At 34.6% G+C, this 19,208-nt stretch overlaps 2 protein-coding genes across 3 annotated transcripts in view; one reads left to right on the forward strand and one right to left on the reverse strand.

The window, feature by feature from the left end:
- CENPP (centromere protein P) overlaps positions 1-19,208 on the reverse strand; it is a 148,704-nt gene that overhangs the window by 113,475 nt on the left and 16,021 nt on the right. The gene's annotated exons all lie outside the window — the stretch shown is intronic.
- Positions 5,820-18,043, forward strand: OGN (osteoglycin). Its single transcript, XM_026857740.1, has 7 exons — positions 5,820-5,990; positions 6,625-6,877; positions 11,212-11,296; positions 13,189-13,347; positions 13,956-14,158; positions 14,736-14,831; positions 15,348-18,043. Exons 2-7 carry the CDS (start codon positions 6,710-6,712, stop codon positions 15,516-15,518), a joined length of 882 nt encoding a protein of 293 aa, XP_026713541.1. The 5' UTR covers positions 5,820-5,990; positions 6,625-6,709; the 3' UTR covers positions 15,519-18,043.

Genomic DNA, 19,208 nt, shown 5'->3' on the forward strand with positions numbered 1-19,208 from the left:
GGGGGCGGCGGGATATCAACTTTCCCTTACTATAAAGCACAACACAAGCTAAAAATAGAACCATATGAAGACTGGCCATAAACAAGAGAGTAAAGTAGATGCTATGAGTACCATCAGAAACATAAGGCAAATGAGTCTTGGAGCCCTGACTCTAGCGCCCCTGTAGACATAGTAATGGCTCTCAACAAGTAACAACATGGTTATAAAGAAGCTGTGTCAATTCAGGAAGGAATTCTAGCAAGTTTTAATAAACTGAAGTAGGTTGGCTTTTGATTCAGGATATAATTGATGATATGTAGGCAAAGTTCAAGAGAACATATGCTCACCAGAGAGGTCTGGGTAAATAGCAGACAGTACTACTACTCTAATTACCATTTGTATTCATTAACTGTAGTTAGATTTCTGTCTACTACTTGCATGATTTTTAAAGTGTGCTTTGTTCATTTCTAACACGGTAACTGATCCAAGGAGTCTGCTTCTCTTCCAAAAATGCAAGGAATAAAGGTAATGTCTTCAGCTTTAAAAAATTCTGATTCTAAATCAGAAACATATGGAAGGATGTTCATACAATCACTAGGTCATTTTTCAGCTGTGTCTATTTTGCAGCTGGTGGCCCTAACAGTGACCTAAACTTAATCTAATTCACTGAGTCTTGGAAATAGCTTCAAGTTTTCATAAAAATACTGGAGGTGTTTATGCATAACTGTTTCCTCTCTGGTATTTTTTTGGTCACTCTGGATCTTCAGGAGTGTTCTAAGTTTTCTCTGTAGGACACGTTGACCATTTATTTTATGTTCAATACTACCTCTGACAACTCCTCTATCCCTCAAGGATGCTTAAGTGGAATATACTTTGCTTAATATTATACAACTCTTGTATAATATTACCTTCAGCCCATTTTCTGTGCATCACTCAAGAACAACCAGGAGGCTGCTTCCTCCCTTTTGGATACTCTGGCTTTTTTTATTCCCAGAATGAACTCAGCCCCAGTATAAGCACAGACATTAAACTGCCTTAAACTATTTCTACATTCCTGTATCAGTATCTCAACAAAAAGCAGTGGGGGACACAGGAGTCACAGAGAAGTTCCATAGCACATATACATGCAGCAGTCAAAACATGCAGCTTTACCAAAGAGACAAAAGTAATTTTAGAAGGCAAACTTAATCAGGCTGCACAAACACTCAAGCAGAAAAGGCCTGCATTTTAGAAACAGAAAATGATGTAGAGAGCAATCCAGAATGCTTTCTTATTTTAGTTTAAAAAAGAATAGAGACAAACATTGAGTTCAGTTTTAACATCACTTGATGCCTTTGTTCTCTTTATTTCACTACTTACAGTACATTTTTTATATGTTATCAGGCTGATTCAATAACCATCTTCTACTCTATAAAACCTTTTGTACTATAATTATTCCAATCCAGAGCAGCTGGTCAACACTGTAAAGTGTTTAATCATACTTCATACAAAAGATATGCTAAGGAATACTGAACATGTTAACTTCCACATGGAGCAAAAAAGAAAAAAAATCACATATAAAGAGAAAATGCAGCATTGTGCCTAGGTCTATAAACGCCCAGAAATCTTTAAAAGCTTTCCTAATTTGCCCCGATCTCGTTCTGTCACAGACATATTTCTACCCAAGATAAAACACTAACTTTTGAACGTTCTGTGTGACTCGAAATTTTCATCAGGCATAAGTAAACTAAGCAATAATCTGTAATTCTTTCTTCCAAGAACATTTAAAAACAATAAAACCCAGAAACTACAGAACTTGCCAGTATTGTCCTTTAGAGACTATGACACAAGATGAAAGCCAAGGTCTTTAAGCAGCTGCAAAAATACACTTTGCCTAAATATAAAACAAAAGGGAGTGTTTAAATTTTTTTTTAATCTCAGCTTTGGTTTATTTCATAAGGAATATCTTGATAGCAACCTTACAGCACTCTCCCTAGTGTATTTTTAGTTTTTTCATTTTTCTTCTTCCTTCTTCTTCCTAGTGTTCTGCCTCCCATCACAAAATCACAAGTCTTTATACAGGCAATGCCAGTCCCTGCTTCCATGTAATTCCTACAGGCACCCTGGAGAAGTATTTTCCAGCCAAGCTTAGAGAGGGATGTTTACCCCCTCTGGTAATCTGGCTCTTTTTAGGTCAATCAGTTCGTTAGTGCTTTGCAGGGGTTTACCAGGAACAAGACCTAAGTGCTTCACGCTGAGAAATATCAGCAAACATTTTAAGACTCATTACAGCATTTCAAAGCAATGTTAAAAGTAGTACAGAAAAGCTCTCTCCTATTTTTTTGTATTAAACTACTGAGGATTAAGTAAAAAGTGCTGAACATCAACGTGGTAAAAAGGTAATTAACATGCTAGCACCTATGAGAACTTTTTAATGAAATCCACAGAAAATAGAGAACTGCCCTCCCATTTAAATTGGTGTCATTTTATTTGGCAACAAACAACAGATAAGAACTGCTCATGGCAGCTCTTGCAATATACACCTGTGCAGTTAGTTTTAAGAAAAATTTTCGTTTCTTTTTTGATCTGCCTTTTGAAGTGTTGGTAGAAAGGCGAGAACAGAAACGAAGTAGTCATACTAAAGTTCTGAGCAGGGCAGAATACATGAGGCTACTTCAATCACAAGATAAACAGACTGAGCTGGACATCAGCCAGTTCAAATAATTCACAAAACCTGCTCGTCTGCCTGCAAACCAAAATCTCTCCTCTCCTAGGATATTTTCAGCTTGATTTTTTGCTTTACCTGCTCCTGGCATATCAACAGTACTAATAACTACATCCCGTCCCAGATGCTGAAGAAGATTTAATCTGCAACACATATAAGGTGGATAGTTACCTTAGTGTTTGTCTTGATCTCCCCAATATTTCTTACCTCTGCATCCATACCCATTCAACTTCTCTCTTTTTCTCTCTTAAAAGTCTTTTATTTTTCACTGTCTAACCTGATAGAAGGGAACATTGGGGAACAAATTTTACACCTATTCTATATGCAATCCCTTTCCCCTAAAGTTCAGTTTTTCTGAAAGCAGACTCCAAAGGGCAAGTGGCCCTTGTTAGGCTGACTTGGCTTCCCTCTACTAGAAGTAAATAAGTAGCTACTTCATTTACACCTTCAGCTACATTTCATACCCTTACAAAATTGTAGGGAAATTACTACCATTCCAATTTAAACCAGGATTCCATTTCAACACAATTTATAAAATATCCATTTTACATGTCTAACGTTTCAGGTGGAAGAAGGGAAATCAGTCAACACAAATGAGATATCAAGAGAAAAAAAAAATGGCACAACTGAAATCAGAAAGCATTTCACACACGTTATCAAAGCCCTCTTCAAAAACTGGAGCTCAATTAGTTAACAGAGCTTCTTTAGGTTTTCAGAAATTAAACTACCTTCTAAGTACATAGATCCTTGAAACTGGAATCCAAGCAACAGAGAGCTATACATCAAACTTGTAAGAACTAACAATGCCTAGAAAGCCCTCTCTGCTTGCCAGGGTGAACACTTCCTGTCAGCTTCCCTATTGCCAAGGCATATGAACCACATTCTTCATTTCAGGTGATTAGGACACTGCAGTTATTTCAAGTTGTTTTGAGCAAGAATAAAGCAGCGCTGTTGCTGAAACAAGCAATGCTATCCCTTACCTGCTTGCAGCCACTTGTACCATCCCCTTCCTTGTGCTGATAAAAGCATGTTCAGATAAAAACCATTTTTACCTGAAATTATTTATTGATATTTTTTCCTCGCACAAGGGACGACAAGCAGATGAAATATGGGACAAGACTACTTTATTTGGCACTGACAGTTTAAAGTGAGAGTAGAACTACACTGTAAGGTAAACCTTGATGACATCATGCCAAAGTAATTACTTAACATATGACTCTTCACATGTATGTGTAAATAGGTGTTCATGAGTTTCTTGTAGGTGCTTGGGTAACAACGATGAGTACACACATCACACAGTGGTTTTGTGGTAAGCACACCACTGAAATCTTGGGACCCTGATGAACATGGACTTGTGACAATGTTTTCTTAAGAAGCTGCTACTAAAGTCTTCTAACATTACAGAGCCTCTTCACCTCCTGCAGATTCAAGCAAGAGCTTTCTTGAATGAAGACTTCCTAAACTTTCAAGGCCTCATTTATCTAGTCATTTTCCCCCATTTTTAAAGTTTGTCATATATAAGAAAAAACCTAAGCTATTCCCAAGATATTCCATGTACATAGCTGTGAAATCTAGGATTTCAGTATTTACAAAATAAATTCTCATAATATAACAAATATTTTATATTATGATTTCTGTTTCAATACTTAATACATTTCCCTTAGAACATTTATCCTTTGATTATGTCCAAGCATTGGAAAAAACTGGATGCCCCAGAGCCAGATGAAATCTTCACCTGGATACAAAGCAGAGCTGTTGGCATTACTTCTGAAACATGCATGAAACCAGGAGGGGTGGTAAGTTGGTATTGACACTGCAACTTTTTTGTCTCTTCCTCAGCAAAACTTCTACCACAAAGTACTTCCAACTGGAATTTCCTATGTGTTGCAGCACAAAACACCATAACAACCTAGCCACTTCAAAACTTATGTTGTTCTTATTGTTCCAGAAGAACAGCATGTGATTCAGCCTCCAATTTCCATTACTGATGAGCCTCTTTCCTTTACATTTCAGTTATATACTTAACAGCAAAATTGTTATCCTAGAGCCAGCTCCAAGTCCAAGCTATGATATTGTTTAATTTGCATATGAACTAAAAACATTTTCATAAAATCCTAATGAGTTCAGAAAGTGGTAACTGATTATAAAGTGGAAAAAAGTTGAGAAGCAAAAGGCTGTAAACCACTTCGCAATTTGCAGATTTACTACAGACATCTGGTTTCTAAACAAGGCAGCAATTACTAAAAACTTAACCAAATAGGTCCACTGTTTATCCCCAACATTACTCTAGCTGACAGTGCTATCTTGGAAAAAAATAAAGTATGAAAATGAGAAATGTAAATCTGAATATATTCCCAATAGATTTTATTGCTACATACTTTTTAAAGACTCAAAAAAGCTACTTTGTAAACTTCAAGTTCATCATCTGGCTCCCATTTGTACTGGCTGCCAGAAACACGTAATAAGGAAAAGGGGGAGGAAAAAAATGCATTAGAAATCCAGAAAACTGCTGCTTATAGTTCAGATGAAAATTCTACACCTGGACAGTGTTTACTAAGTTATCTACAGTACTGACAGAACTTCACTCAAAACAAGTATTTATTGTGAAACCAATTTTTCAATAAATTGGCCAATAAGTCATTCAATGAAGCATTTAGACTTAATTGTCTGAAAACCTCAACACACAATTCTAAAAAGTATTTTTTGCTTCCAGAAATCTTCAGACTGAAAATTTTCCATTTCATACTTAGGTGAAACTTCCCTAAATATATACAACTCCTAGCGAAACATTTTATTACTCATAAAATGTGACTAGTAGGGTATACGTATGTCTTGGCTCTATGACTGTCTCAGTCAGAAAGCAGCTGCTTTGTCTCTTAGCTAAACCATTAAACAAAATGGATAACACATGCCTTGTTATAGACCTCTACTTTGCACAATTAATATCTGATTTACAGAAAAAGCCTTCGCAATTATACAGAGTAAATCACCACAAAGCAGAAGGCTACCATTTTAACAAGTAATATCAAAAGTAGGATGAGCCAGACAGACTTAACATTTACAAATGTTATTCAAAGTACAACCCCCCTGTCTCCAGGATATTACCTCTTACCCTAGGGAAAGAATGCTGGCAAAGCATTTTTTACCCCATAGAAAGCACTTTTAAGACTGTCACACTTGGAGAGAGTATTCATTTCAACAATTTGGATGTAATTCATAACTTTACACTTCTACCAATCCACTTCAGCTTAATCTATAGATAAGGATATCTGGTTTTATTCAGAAGAGTTTTGAATCTGCTAAAACGGTAAGTGGACTTTTTTCATAAAAGTATATTAACCTAAAGCTTAAATAAAACACTTAATTACAGTAAACAAGGAAAAAGGGCTATGTAAAGACTTTTTTAAAAAGCACTGCATGTGTATTTAAAATGTTTTAAAAGATTATGTTTGTAGCCTCCTCCCCTGCCTGAGAAGTGTACAACCTGTAACATATTGAGGGAGTGTTATCTTCTCTTGTTTACTTTCAAATGTAAAGACAAGGACAATAAGAGATTATTGTTATAGAACATTCAGGTTTGAAAGTCATTATTTTAAAAAGTGAGAAAAATGCATTTGAACCTCTCATTTTAATTAGTTGAGCTACATACCTGCCAAATGTTTAATAAAATGCTTTACAAAATCCTCCTGCTATTAACAAAAATAAGACACTAGGAAACAAGCAGATGCAATTAAGATAATATTTCCCTTACTAGTTGAAGAATGCTGTTTATTATTTCCCACTTTCCTTTCATGTTAAGAATAGTTCTTAAAATGTTAGAATCTAATTAAAGGATATCAAGAGTTAAAAGTTGTTCCATGTTCCTTATGCGTTAGAAACCCCTGCCAACTAGTTCTCTAGGCTTTAAATATTGTTTTGACGGATTGCATTTTCATTTCCAGTCACAAAGAAAGTATTCTCCATACTCAACACACCAGCAGATCTTCACCAGCTCAGTGAAAGCCAGATACATTGTTCCGTGCAACAATGAAGACTTTGCAGACTATTTTTTTTTTGTTTGTGTTTGTACCTTTGGTAAATACAGCACCATCTATACAGCAAGAATCACTCCAGTTTTATGAGTATGATACAGATGTTGCCATGCGAAGCCTGATCCAACAAGATTATGAAATGCAATCCAAGGATATAAGAAAGGTATTTTATTTATATTATCAGTTTAATATTTTTAACTGCTAAGCATTATATGAATAAGGTGTTACATGCATGTATGCAAGTTTTATGGAAAATCTTATAACAGCAAAACATGCAATTGTTTCAGACATAAGGAAAGCCACTCACATTAAAACCACAAAAATAACATCCTTGCTACAGTTTGAGAAACCCACAAAAGACAGGCTTTCACAACTGAGACTAAAGCATCATTTAACTGCTGTAGTTATGTGCCTACTGTTCTAAGAGTTTCAAGAATGAGATATACTAGTATACTATCTCAACAATTTGAGTAATGTATTAACACAGTAAGTTCGTATAAAAACAAGGAGTGTGAATTTATTTTGATTTTTTTTTTTTGTATAGCAAAGTAATACTTGAAACAGTACTTTTTATCAGACAAAACCTGCCAGCATAAACCACAGTTTCTCTTCTGGCTTATCAAACTATCAAGTTTTTTTGCCTTGATTTTTCATGGGTGGGTTGCCTGGGTTTTTTGCAACTCAAAGAGTTTCACAGTCCTGAACTGCTATGGAACATCCGGTCCTGTGGTAATCACCTACATTATTAACACTTAGAGAGTCTTAAAGGTAGCAGTAAAGTTTATACCTCATGGCACTCACCAGCACCCCCAAACGGTCAATTCTGATGTTTTTTGCTGTGTGCTTCACATACATGCCTGTTAATTTAAACACTTAAGCAGAAGACACCAAAACAGGGGAGAGTTAAATGAAGTGTAACAGTCTCCGCTGGCAGGGACAGTTAAAAACCTCATACCTCTATTCAGACTGACTCTGACAGGACCTAAATAACACACATCAAGGGAAGGAGACACAACAGTCATCAGGAAGAAAAACTAACAATGATTGCCCCAAGACTAGTTGCCAAGGAAAATACCACATATCCAAATAAAACAGTAACAACCAAGTTAGTAATAAATTCAAGGAAGTTCTCATTAACTGTACTTGTTACAATAACTTAGTCTTATAAACAAGAAGACAACAGCAAAAGATAATTAGTATAAGCAAAATATTGCAGTACATAAAAACCACTTCTGTATACCTTTTTAATATTTTCCCAATTTATTTAAATTATAGCTTTAACTGTTAGATTAAAACCAGCAGCTACATGTTTATATTTAAAAATACCCAAGGTATTTTTAAATCTGACATCTGCCACAGTGCTGAAGTAACATGTTTTCATAAGCCTATGAAAAAGAGACCATTTAAGCGACTCTTAACTAATAGGTGCTTATTCACTCGCAACTAAGTTTTTAAGAAAATATTAAAACTGTGAAGTTTAACTCGTTAGGCACAGCATTAGATGAAATTCATTAATAAAACTGTTCTAATAAGAATACGCTACTGTTTCAGTAAAAAGAACAATAAGAAGTATACCTACAGGGAAATGGTGCCAACAGATGTGCCACAGACTAACCAAAGCCCCTGCTGGCAGGGCTGTACACCAGGGGTCTTCTGAAGGCCAACAGTTCTGCTTAGGGTAATTCTAGGAATGCAGTCAGTCATTATTTCCATCAGGTCAGTTCTCCAATGACATGCTTTCATTGCAAAATAACAAATTCGTTCCTTATGTGCAACAAATACATCTACACAAGTGCCAGGGCTCCCAATTTAAATTATGGGATGCACAAACAAATCTCCTATTCATTTACTGCACAAATTCAAGCTCCCAGAATATTTCAAGTGTTAACTGTAACTGAAGTACAAAACATGCCCAGTCAAAAATCTATCTTGCATGACAAGTTTAACTCCTGTGTGCTTGAACAGTTAGAAAAAAGATTTTTAGTTAAAACTTTAGAAGAAATCTGTTTGTGTTAGTGATCAACAAAATGAAGTGAACTTTAGTCTACTAAGGAAAAAGGTCAGCCAAGCAAAATTTATTACCATGATGATTATTTGAAACCAGAGCCACCCCAGCCTGGAATAAAATAATAGCAGTTTAGAAACATGAAATCTTAATTTCCACAACAGAACCATCCAGTCAGACACTGTCTCATAACTGGACTAATTAATTCCACTGAATATAAACTACCACCTTTACAGACCTTTGTGTATTATAAAGATGAATCAATTATTTTACACAAGTTTTAAGATGGATAAAATATTTAAATGTAAAATGTTAATTTGGTTTTGTATGGGTAATTAATGTCCGTGGAGTCAAGAGCCAGAGGCAGGTGGAATTTAAGTATTTCAGTAGGCCAATACTTCTTCGGTGTATTCCCTACACATGCAAGTAATGAACTTTCTTGCGGTTATAATCCAAACAATCCTCTGTTCCAATACAGCTAGGAATTTTTATAGCCAAGCAGGAAATACTTCCAATATACTGGTTATTTATACTACTACTACTTTTTTTTTTTTTTTTTGGGGGGGGGGGGGAAATCTGCTGTTTCATTTTGTTAACAGTATTCTGCAAATAATGTTTTAACTTTTGCTGACATTTCCCACTTGCAGAAATTAGTTGTTGAAATGTACACTGTATTCTGCACAGAATTCACATGCACACTTTCACAGATCACACCTCAAGTAGGATACTGTACTAGAAACCTACCTTTGATACAGATATGCTATGTCAGCAAACATGTTCTTACATACAAGCATATTAAAAATGTCACTTATGATCCAAACAAACTACAATACAAGTGCAGTTGTTCTGTTATAAATCCACGTACGCAGAAGTCTCTGCTGGCATGGATACCTCAATCAAGGACTATATCTTCACATGCCTAATCAACATTATCTATGCAAACTAAACATCTTTGCAGAAACATTCTGTAATGTTTGCTGCCTGTCCAAGTCTCTGTTCAGTTCACACCCCCCAGCTTCTCTACACTCAACACTGCAAAAGCTCTTACCCTACACAGAAGTTTCATGCTACAACTGCTGAACTGCTGCCAGCATACTAACTTGGGTATTAAAGTCTTACTAGAGCAAACCAACCTATCCCAAACAAGAGGCAAAAAAAGAGACATAGCCTGGATAGACGGATGGAGGAAAGAGCCAAGGGATGGATGATTCACAGGCTAAAACGGGGTCAAAATGACAGAGCTGGCCAAGATATTTGTTTCTCAGGCTTTATGTCAAGCTTGAGGGTTTTATATTACAGAAGACAAAAATTCCCACAGTAAAGTATACGCAAGCAATGAAATACTAAATATAACAAAGTTAATATCAAAAGTAACCTGACAGATGGTGTTACCTTCACATTGCTCTTGTAGATGAACAATCTGTGTGCTACATGTCTGAAGGGGAGAGGGCAGGATTTAAACAACAACCAAAAAAAATCAATTCATTTGTGAGCACTTACAGTGCATAATAAGGTCTCTTCAGCAGGGGACCATACTCCTGTCAGGGCCTGATCCTTAAGCACATTTGAAGAAAAACATCAGTACTGATAATGTCTTTTTCTTCATGTTTTTTCAATAGCCATGCAGACAAAAAGCATACTGTCTTACTCTGTCCTACAAATATCCCCCATCAAAAAAGACAACAAATTATGATAGCCAAGAACAACTACCACAGTCAACCTAAAAACCCCCTTAACTTTAATACATGCAAATCATGGTATAACCCATTGTAAATATACTATAATTCTAAAAGTAGTATGTATTTCTCCAAAATCCCTACATTATTCAGTGAAAACCTGACTACCATTCCCTCCATCACAAAGACCCTTTCTGTTAGTTAACAGCCCAGGCATTAAAAGAGACTTAAGCACAGTTAAAAGAAATAAATTGCAAAACTTCAGCCAATACCTGAAAGGAACATGTTTATAAATTAAGTTGTCCTGCAACTGAAAAGATGCAGTGACTATTTCAGCAGCAAATTCTGGATAATTTTAAATGCAAGAAAATGTTATTTTACTGAGATTATTTGGGTAAAGCAAAAAAACCAACTTACATTCACAAGAAATCCCATCAAATTTTGCATGATGTACAAAATCATCTGTCTTCAGAACTCCAGTTTTTTGTAGGCACCTACTGCTTACATATTCTTTCCCCACTAGATAGTCTATATTTTCTATTTTTAATTTGTGTCTGGTATTCTTTCCTAAAGAACTTTACTTTTCTAAAGAACACTAAGAGCACCACTTTCCCTTCTTGCCTTTCAGAGTGAATAGCTCATGTACAAAAGGGATAATATATACTCCTATATGCTGGATGACTAATGTGATTTTAAAAATTAAATGTCATAAGTATGTCATAGGAAGATCATTTTTAGAAGACATGCTATTTCAGATCCTTATAATACTTTTTGTTTGCTGTTGGTTTTTAACATAACATTTGTTCTCACACAAAGGATGGAACAAATGTTTCTCTTGACATTTCCCTAAGACTGCAAGGGGATGACAGTGAACGCAATGTACCACCAACAAAGGATACAAGTAAGTTAATTAATATGAATACTTTAACATTTAAGATCTCCAGAAGAACATATTTTAATATGAAAATTGAATATACAAAGGATGACAAGGGATACAGAGTTAATCTTTTCATTTATTAATATCTTTCATATCTCCTGCAGAAAGTCTCACTTCTGATGGAGCAGGCTGACAAAATTTAAAGGACCCTCAGTTAAAATCTGAATACACAAAGAACATCTTATAAGAATCTCTACAGACTTACCCAGTCTCATTTGCTGTAGAGATATACCCAAGTTAAAAGTTAGTCAAGGAAACCAAGAAAAACAAAACACACACATCAGTAAGTGCCAGTCTAACCATGTAATGATGAAAGTGCTTAAATTAATTAGATAGATGTTTTCAAAAAACTGGTTATTCTCACAGTTTAAATCTGAAGATCAGGGAAGGGAACGATTAAGATGTATATCAGTAACATTCTTCACAAGCCTAAATTTCCTACAGGTTCTGAAGTATATTGTCCAGATTTCTCCTAGTGATCCACAATGATTTCTAAATTTGACAGGAAAAAATTTTTTGTCTGCTGAACATAGTATTGAAAGAGACACACATATTTCGTGTGTATCTGATCTAAACTTCCAAAAATAACTGATGATTCAACAAGACCACTGGAGTGTCAATCTCCAACAGTTTTCATATAGGTTAGTTATTGCCAAATACCATCTGTCAACAAGCCCCCATCAAAAGCGGAACAAATCTGTAAGAACACCAGAGCTTCTACTCACAGACAAGCATAAAACCTGTTGCCTTTCAAATAATGACAACGTTGTTTCACAACCATTTTCCATTTCCTACACTCCAGCGTATGACAAACAAGACACTAAATCAAAAAAGACAAATGAGGCAGAACTCTAAAGTCTACCAAATGGTAACAATCACAGAGCTAAAGCTCAAAACATCAATTCTATTCTATGCAGTACCTCTGTAAGAAAAAAAAAAAATATACAGACTCTGTTGGCTTCCTGGTATTGACTATTTCTATAACTCTGCACTGGTTGTGGAAAAATCCTATTTTACTACATAATGATAACAGACTACCTAGCAGTATGACACTGCTCTTGACTATAGACAGACCATTTTGGAAGCTAACCAAAAATCTCACAATATAGGAAACACAGCAGATCAGATAGCAGTGGTGACAAAACTGGACTGAAAGCCATCTGTGTTTTAATACTGCTGTCATACAGGATTAACACAAAGCAGAAGGTCTAATTACTAATGTCTATGAGGAACAGGACAAGCCAAAATGGGCTTTAAACTGCATTTAAAAAGATACAGAGTTTCTCTCGCTACTTCAAATAACAGCTATTAAAAAAAAAAAATTCTCAGTAAAAACTGGAACAGATTGCCTAAAGTACTTATATAAACATCATTGCTAGCATTCTTGTAAAAAAGATTAGACAAAATAGCAGTTAGGAATAACACAGAGTGTACTAGACCCTACCAGATATGCTCCAATGCAGTATATGCACTGCCAGATGGATTTCTCCAGATGGATATGCACTCCTGCATGGATTTCTCTTTTCAAAAGAATGCTGCTGAAGATGACATTTAACATGGCCACAGAGTTGCAGCCATCATATTCACAATACATTCTTTATGTTAGAGTAACTGAATTAAGAGAAATTAGTAAGAAGAGAGAATATACACAGGGAAATGATGCACAATAAACATACAAAACTCTAAAATATCCAGAATATTAAATATTTTCAGAACTTAATGTCAACAGGTTGGTTTTTTTTTAAATCTAGTGATAAGAAATCTTAAAAGATACTAGAGAAAATTCTATTTTGAATATTCAAGCTTAAGTTAGTTGAATAACTTTTAACTGTCTACTCAAAATAATTCGCTTTCAGATTTACCTACTTGTCTGCTCTGTGTGTGTTTAAGTGGATCAGTGTACTGTGAGGAAATAGACATCGAAGCTGTACCCCCACTGCCAAAGGAAACAGCATACCTTTATGCACGATTTAACAAAATAAAAAGGATAGCAGTCTCAGATTTTGCTGACATTAGTAAGTAATGTTCAAATTTTATTTTCTGTTTACCTGATAGTATATTTGAAGTTGTCCCTTAACAGCATGCCAAGATTATGAAAGTAAGATGTTTTTTATACTTTGCTAGATTTCAGTATGTGTATTATTTATTTACTTCAATGCTTGTATTAGAACAGGAACTACGAAGGCAACATGGAAACCCATTTTGGCTCATGCAACCATCTTAATATTCCCATATCAAAGAAAGAGCAGACTACTAAAAATAAAATTTATCTCTGCATCCCAGTCAGTCTTAAATGACCAGGTATTATTTTTCCTTCAAATGCTCCAGGGACATCTCTCCCAGCTCTTTCACTCTACGTGACAAATTCTATGAACATCTGAAATCATGTTGTCTCTAGGAAAGAGAGGAAGGATCCAGAGTATTTTCCTTAACATTATTATTTTTTTAAATTTAAGACCATGAGGATTTTTTTCATAATTTAATAGTATTTACATTTGTAGATCACAATTAGGATGGTGCAGTCAACAGTGTAACTCCTACCATATACAACCATACACCACACATTTCACATGCTATGTAGTTATAAATTCAATATTTAGGTTTTCATTTCTTTTGCATAAAGCTACCTTGAGAAGAATTGATTTTAGTGGAAATAGGATAGAAGAAATAGAAGATGGAGCCTTTTCAAAGCTTCTGTTATTGGAAGAACTTTCTCTTGCTGAAAATCGACTTCTAAAACTTCCTGTTCTACCTCCCAAATTAACAACATTTAATGCAAATCAAAACAGAATCAAGAGCAGAGGAATCAAAGCAAATGCTTTCAAGGTGAGTAAAAGACAACAATTTTAGTAACCAACATAAATAAAATTAGTAACCTGACTATTCAGTATACCACCAAATGATTTTTTGTAATCTAAGAAACAAACTAAGATGAAGTAGCTTTCCAGCTTTTTATTTGTTTGTTTTTAAGGCACTTTGGAGTAATAGCCCTTTGCACACTCATTCTCTCCTATTGTTCATATAAAAAAAATTTCAGTGAAATACCTTACCTACTTCTTGTCTCCTACAAGCAAAGAAAAACTCAATTCAAAATTGATGGCTCAAATACAGTTCTGAGGACACATAAATACTGAGGACACATAAAAACAAGGATCTAGCTTTTTAGTGGTCTCGATTTTTATAACCAATAAGCTGACAGTGAAATTTCCAAAACACAGAAGGCCTGTTCTAGGAGTTTCTTGATACAATAGAATTAAACATTCACAGCAAAAGAATGTTTCATGTTAGATCACTGTATGTGCTTTCTATGTGATTGCAAAAAAATACCAATGTCTTCTAACAGGCACAAGTTACTTAACCTTAAGTAATATCAGCATTAATAATCTCTCTCTCTTTCTATTAGAAGCTGACAAATTTGGCCTACCTCTACTTAGGACATAACGCACTGGAATCTGTTCCCCTTAACTTACCAGAAAGTCTGCGTATTCTTCACCTTCAGGTATTTTTTAAGTATTTCCTTAACATTCTACTACAAGGAGCCTCATTAGTTACACACTTCAAAGCAAACCCACTGTCTTTTAAAACAGTTCACACTGCAGTTGTGCTACACTGTCTAATGCTCCTCCAAACAAAACAGTAACCTCTAATCTGTATGGCCACAACCATTTGGTGTACAGAAGTTGCTAGTTAGCTAATTACCACGCAAGAATTTCTCATTAGTTTCTGTACATCAAGGATAGGAAATGGCAAAAATAAGCAATAATCTTTTATCAACAACACATTTCAAACATCAACAACAACCTCAAACTGTTTATCAAATCATTGATTGGTTTAAGGAAACTTGATTCCTACATCTCTGTAATTTACATAAAATCAATCCCAATGACAATGAAATGGAGGATAAGAGGAATAAATTTAAAGTTCCAAAATTCTTAAACATATATTGGGGGGGGGGGGGGGGGGGGTGTATATATATGTGTGTATTTATTTACAAAAACATAATTTTGTTTTGCAGTACAACAATATTACTACAATCACCGATGACACATTCTGCAAATCTAATAACACACGATACATCCGCACACGTATGGATGAGATAAGGATGGAAGGGAATCCGATCCTCTTGGCAAAGCACGTTAATGCTTTTTCCTGCTTGAAAACACTGCCTGTAGGAACATACTACTAGCCACTATGTACATAATTATACATGCTAAAACTTTAACATGGTAACAGAAGATCACTCTTTTTTCCTCTTTTACATGTTTATGTTCTCTCCCTTACTAATACTATTTTACCTGCATACCCAGAACCTTTTACTATGTTGAAATGTGGTTCTCCTCTGAAATAATTATTTCAAAACAGCCATTTTAGTAGTTATAATGTCATCCATACTTTCAGAACCTTTTCTGTTAATGAAAGTATAAAAATACATATATGCACACACATCTTCGCAACTTTTATTTCACCACATATTCTTTACATGTGGGTAAAATCATATTGTTCACATTCTTCACTGGCACCCTGATCAATCACTACATTTTACTTTCGAATAAGTACAAAACATTCTTTGAGCAAGCTACGGAGGAAAAAATACACCTTAAATCAAATCCCACTTTTTTAATCTGAAACTCAGTTGACTTTCAAATGCATATTGAAAAAAGTTGCATACAAAATGAAGTTATGCTTAGAAACAGAACTTATCAAAGCTTAACTTCATTAAATCTTCCTTAAAAACTTGGTTTGCTGAAAATGGGAATAACTCCTATTTAGGCTTAGTGTACCAAGCAACATAAAAAGTGGAACTTTTTGAGGATGTGTTAATCTATTTCTAGTATTCTGCTTTCAAAATGATTTAAGAGAGTGTGTGTATAAATATAAAATATACGTATTTTATTTTTACGTATTCTTAATTGAAATATATAAATTTTGCTCAGCTGTACTTGCAAGAGTTATTTTTGCAACACCAACTTCCCATTTTAATACAATGGTCAAAGTACAGCATAGCATGACCCCAAGTATCTTTGTTATTAACAGATGATGTAAACTGAGCCTTGTTCCTTTGCTCTTTCTTGACAAGGAAATGTGAAAAGACAATTAACAACAAAGCTGAATTAATGTTTTTACCTGTAAATAAGTAAGATTTCAGCTAGATGTCAGTGCAAAGAAAAAGAAGTACCCTTGTACAACAATACTTATGCTCATTAGAGAAAAATCAAATCAGATCTTTAAAAAGTTGATTCTATCAACAACTGCATAATTGTACTCAACTACTTTACACCGTGACGTATATTAAAAACACACATTGATGTGTGCAGGCCTCAACAGTTAGTTCACCTAAAACTAAACAGAATTGATAGAGGATGCAATGTTTTTAGTTACACAACTATACATTCCTGACATTTCATTTTCAGTTTCTCCCCTTCAAAACCTACCACAGGCATAAAGTCTTCAGATGAATGAATGTCAAAAGAGTGCTAGTTATTATTACCAGATCAACTTTATACTAATTTTGAAGCTAGTATAGATTCCTAATTCGTAGATATAGTTAGGCATCAAATGCATGATGATGTATCACTACATCTAAAATACTGATTTTTACACAATATTTTGTATTAGTTTTGTTTATCTTATTTAGCTACGCCTTGATTTTTTAGTGCTTGTGCTATGGGGAATTAAGTGCACACTCAATTCTGAACTTACTGATGCTCTGCCACGAAGAATGTTGAGACCTAAACAACTTTCAGTCACTTTTTATGTAACTATGTCAAGCATCAAATGCAGGCTCATCTTTCTCAAAAAGAGAATGCAATTATAAAATGCAGGACAAAAATATTTTTGCCCTGAATGCATCACCCAGGAAAGACACAGCAATCCCCAATATTTTTCATTTTAATTTATTTGGTATTAAAAAAAAAATTTGCTTGTCTTAATACAACTGAGAACAAAACCAAGTCTGCAAGTGAGAACGAATACTTGCTTTTCATTTCCCATATAAGTCAAGTCACAGAACTTTGATGTTACCAGGTCTCTAGCAAAAGGTAAAAAATAACCCCAAAGCATGTAAAAATATATTCCAACTTCAAGCTAAATTTATAATAGGAAAAAAAAGCCACCAATTGTCTCATCCCTCTTTTGATAAATTCCTAAGATGGAGCAAACACAAAGAGACATCTAAGTGTAATAACGTTACGTAAGCAGTGGTCTCTGATCTTATTACAAATCATTATTACTAAATAAATTTCAGTATTAATAGGATCAGTATCACTAGAACTCTACTTGTGTAAACATGTAGAATTTTTTTCATAACTATATGCACATTTATGTAATATATACACACATGTAAACATTGAGACCTAACCACTACCATATAATTAATTTTACATTAAAATGTTGTATATATTTTTGAAAGAGTACTAAATATCAAAAGTAACGCTAATTAACACTTATTTTGTGAGCAAACCAAACTAGACAACAGTACCTTCTGAATGCCTCATGCAGGCAATAAATTATCTGATATGTTTTAATTTACTTTCTCCATTCATAGCAAGTTAACTCATCAAACATGAAGTGAGAAGGGCTTCAGTATGCAGGATTTTTTTGCCTTCTATTTGTGTGACCAGTATTAATATCAAGCTGAATGTACACCATTCTATTTTTTTCCTATCACTCCTGTCTGTATTTCCAATAAAACTTGAATATTTTTTTCTTCCAGCAATGTCAATATGCTTGAGTTGTTCAGCCTCATAGCAGACTAAGGGGGCATCTAGATTAGAAAAATATTTGCAATGTAAATCCATTTTAGAGACATAATATTCACCGTGGCAATGTAGTAAGACCTGCCATACAAGTACCACCACACAAGAAACTTGTGGGACACTTCACTCACCCCCTTCAAAATCTATTTAAAGCACTACTTCATAGATTTTTTTTTTCCCAGGAGAATAGAGGAGCAGCAGCAGAGAGTATTAATGGTATACTCAACTCCTGATTGTATGTGGAGCATGCAATTTGTAGACTAACCTATTTCAGTAAAAAACCACAACTCTGAAGCACAATGTCAGGGAGTATTATAATGCAGAGCACAAAATCCTCACAAATGAACATTGCTCTACTCACACCAACTTAAACCTGTCCCTGCTTTATAGGAAAGCCTGCTTACAAATAAATGTGTATATTACCTTACTTTTTTGACTAATCTAAGTTATCCATCCTGCCATTACTCTTGTCAACCAGGAAAGCTCTCACTATGAAACTCCCATTTGTGATGATCAGCTTTTTAGAAACACAGTGCTATCCAACTTTGCTTGAAACTTGCAAATGCCATTCATCTCAAACATTCATTGTTATTTGAAGTAATCTACCACTTCTACATTATTCCTTTCTTCTCAAGTACCAAGGCTAACAGAAAAAAAAAAAATATCTTTCCTGTTTTACACTACACTGTGAGAAAACTATTAGAAACACTGTCTATTTCTACTTAACAGCTTGGGTAATTTTCTTTTAAATAACAAAATAATGGTATAAATGGTATAAACCCAGAACCCCATCCCAAATAAAAAAATTCTCTCCAGTACTGTGCACAGTTACCTGCCTATATATATTTCAAGTCTAGAGAGTAGGTAGGAAAAAAAAAAAAACCACAAAAAAGATTAGAGAGTCATTTTTAATGTTGTCCACGTGTGAACATTAACAGGATAAGACTCTTCACTTATTTTTATGCAAATATTAAAACCATACTTCTAGTTGCTTTCACACAAGTTACTACAGAATATTGTTACAAATACACATTTCCCTTAGCAACCTGGTTACATATTTGATCTTTAAGCACTTTATTAATTCTCTCACCTCAGAAAGTCTTCTACTTCTAAATTAAATT

The sequence above is a fragment of the Athene cunicularia genome (assembly GCF_003259725.1).
Source record: "Athene cunicularia isolate RWA chromosome 12 unlocalized genomic scaffold, athCun1 chr12_part1, whole genome shotgun sequence".
Lineage (NCBI taxonomy): Eukaryota > Metazoa > Chordata > Aves > Strigiformes > Strigidae > Athene > Athene cunicularia.

Excerpts from the sequence above, each read along its gene's own strand:
- OGN (XM_026857740.1), top strand. The coding sequence starts at position 6,710 with ATGAAGACTTTGCAGACTATTTTTTTTTTGTTTGTGTTTGTACCTTTG. Across the intron at positions 6,878-11,211 it reads AATCCAAGGATATAAGAAAG|GATGGAACAAATGTTTCTCT; the intron begins GTATTTTATTTA and ends TCTCACACAAAG. Across the intron at positions 13,348-13,955 it reads CTCAGATTTTGCTGACATTA|CTACCTTGAGAAGAATTGAT; the intron begins GTAAGTAATGTT and ends TTTTGCATAAAG.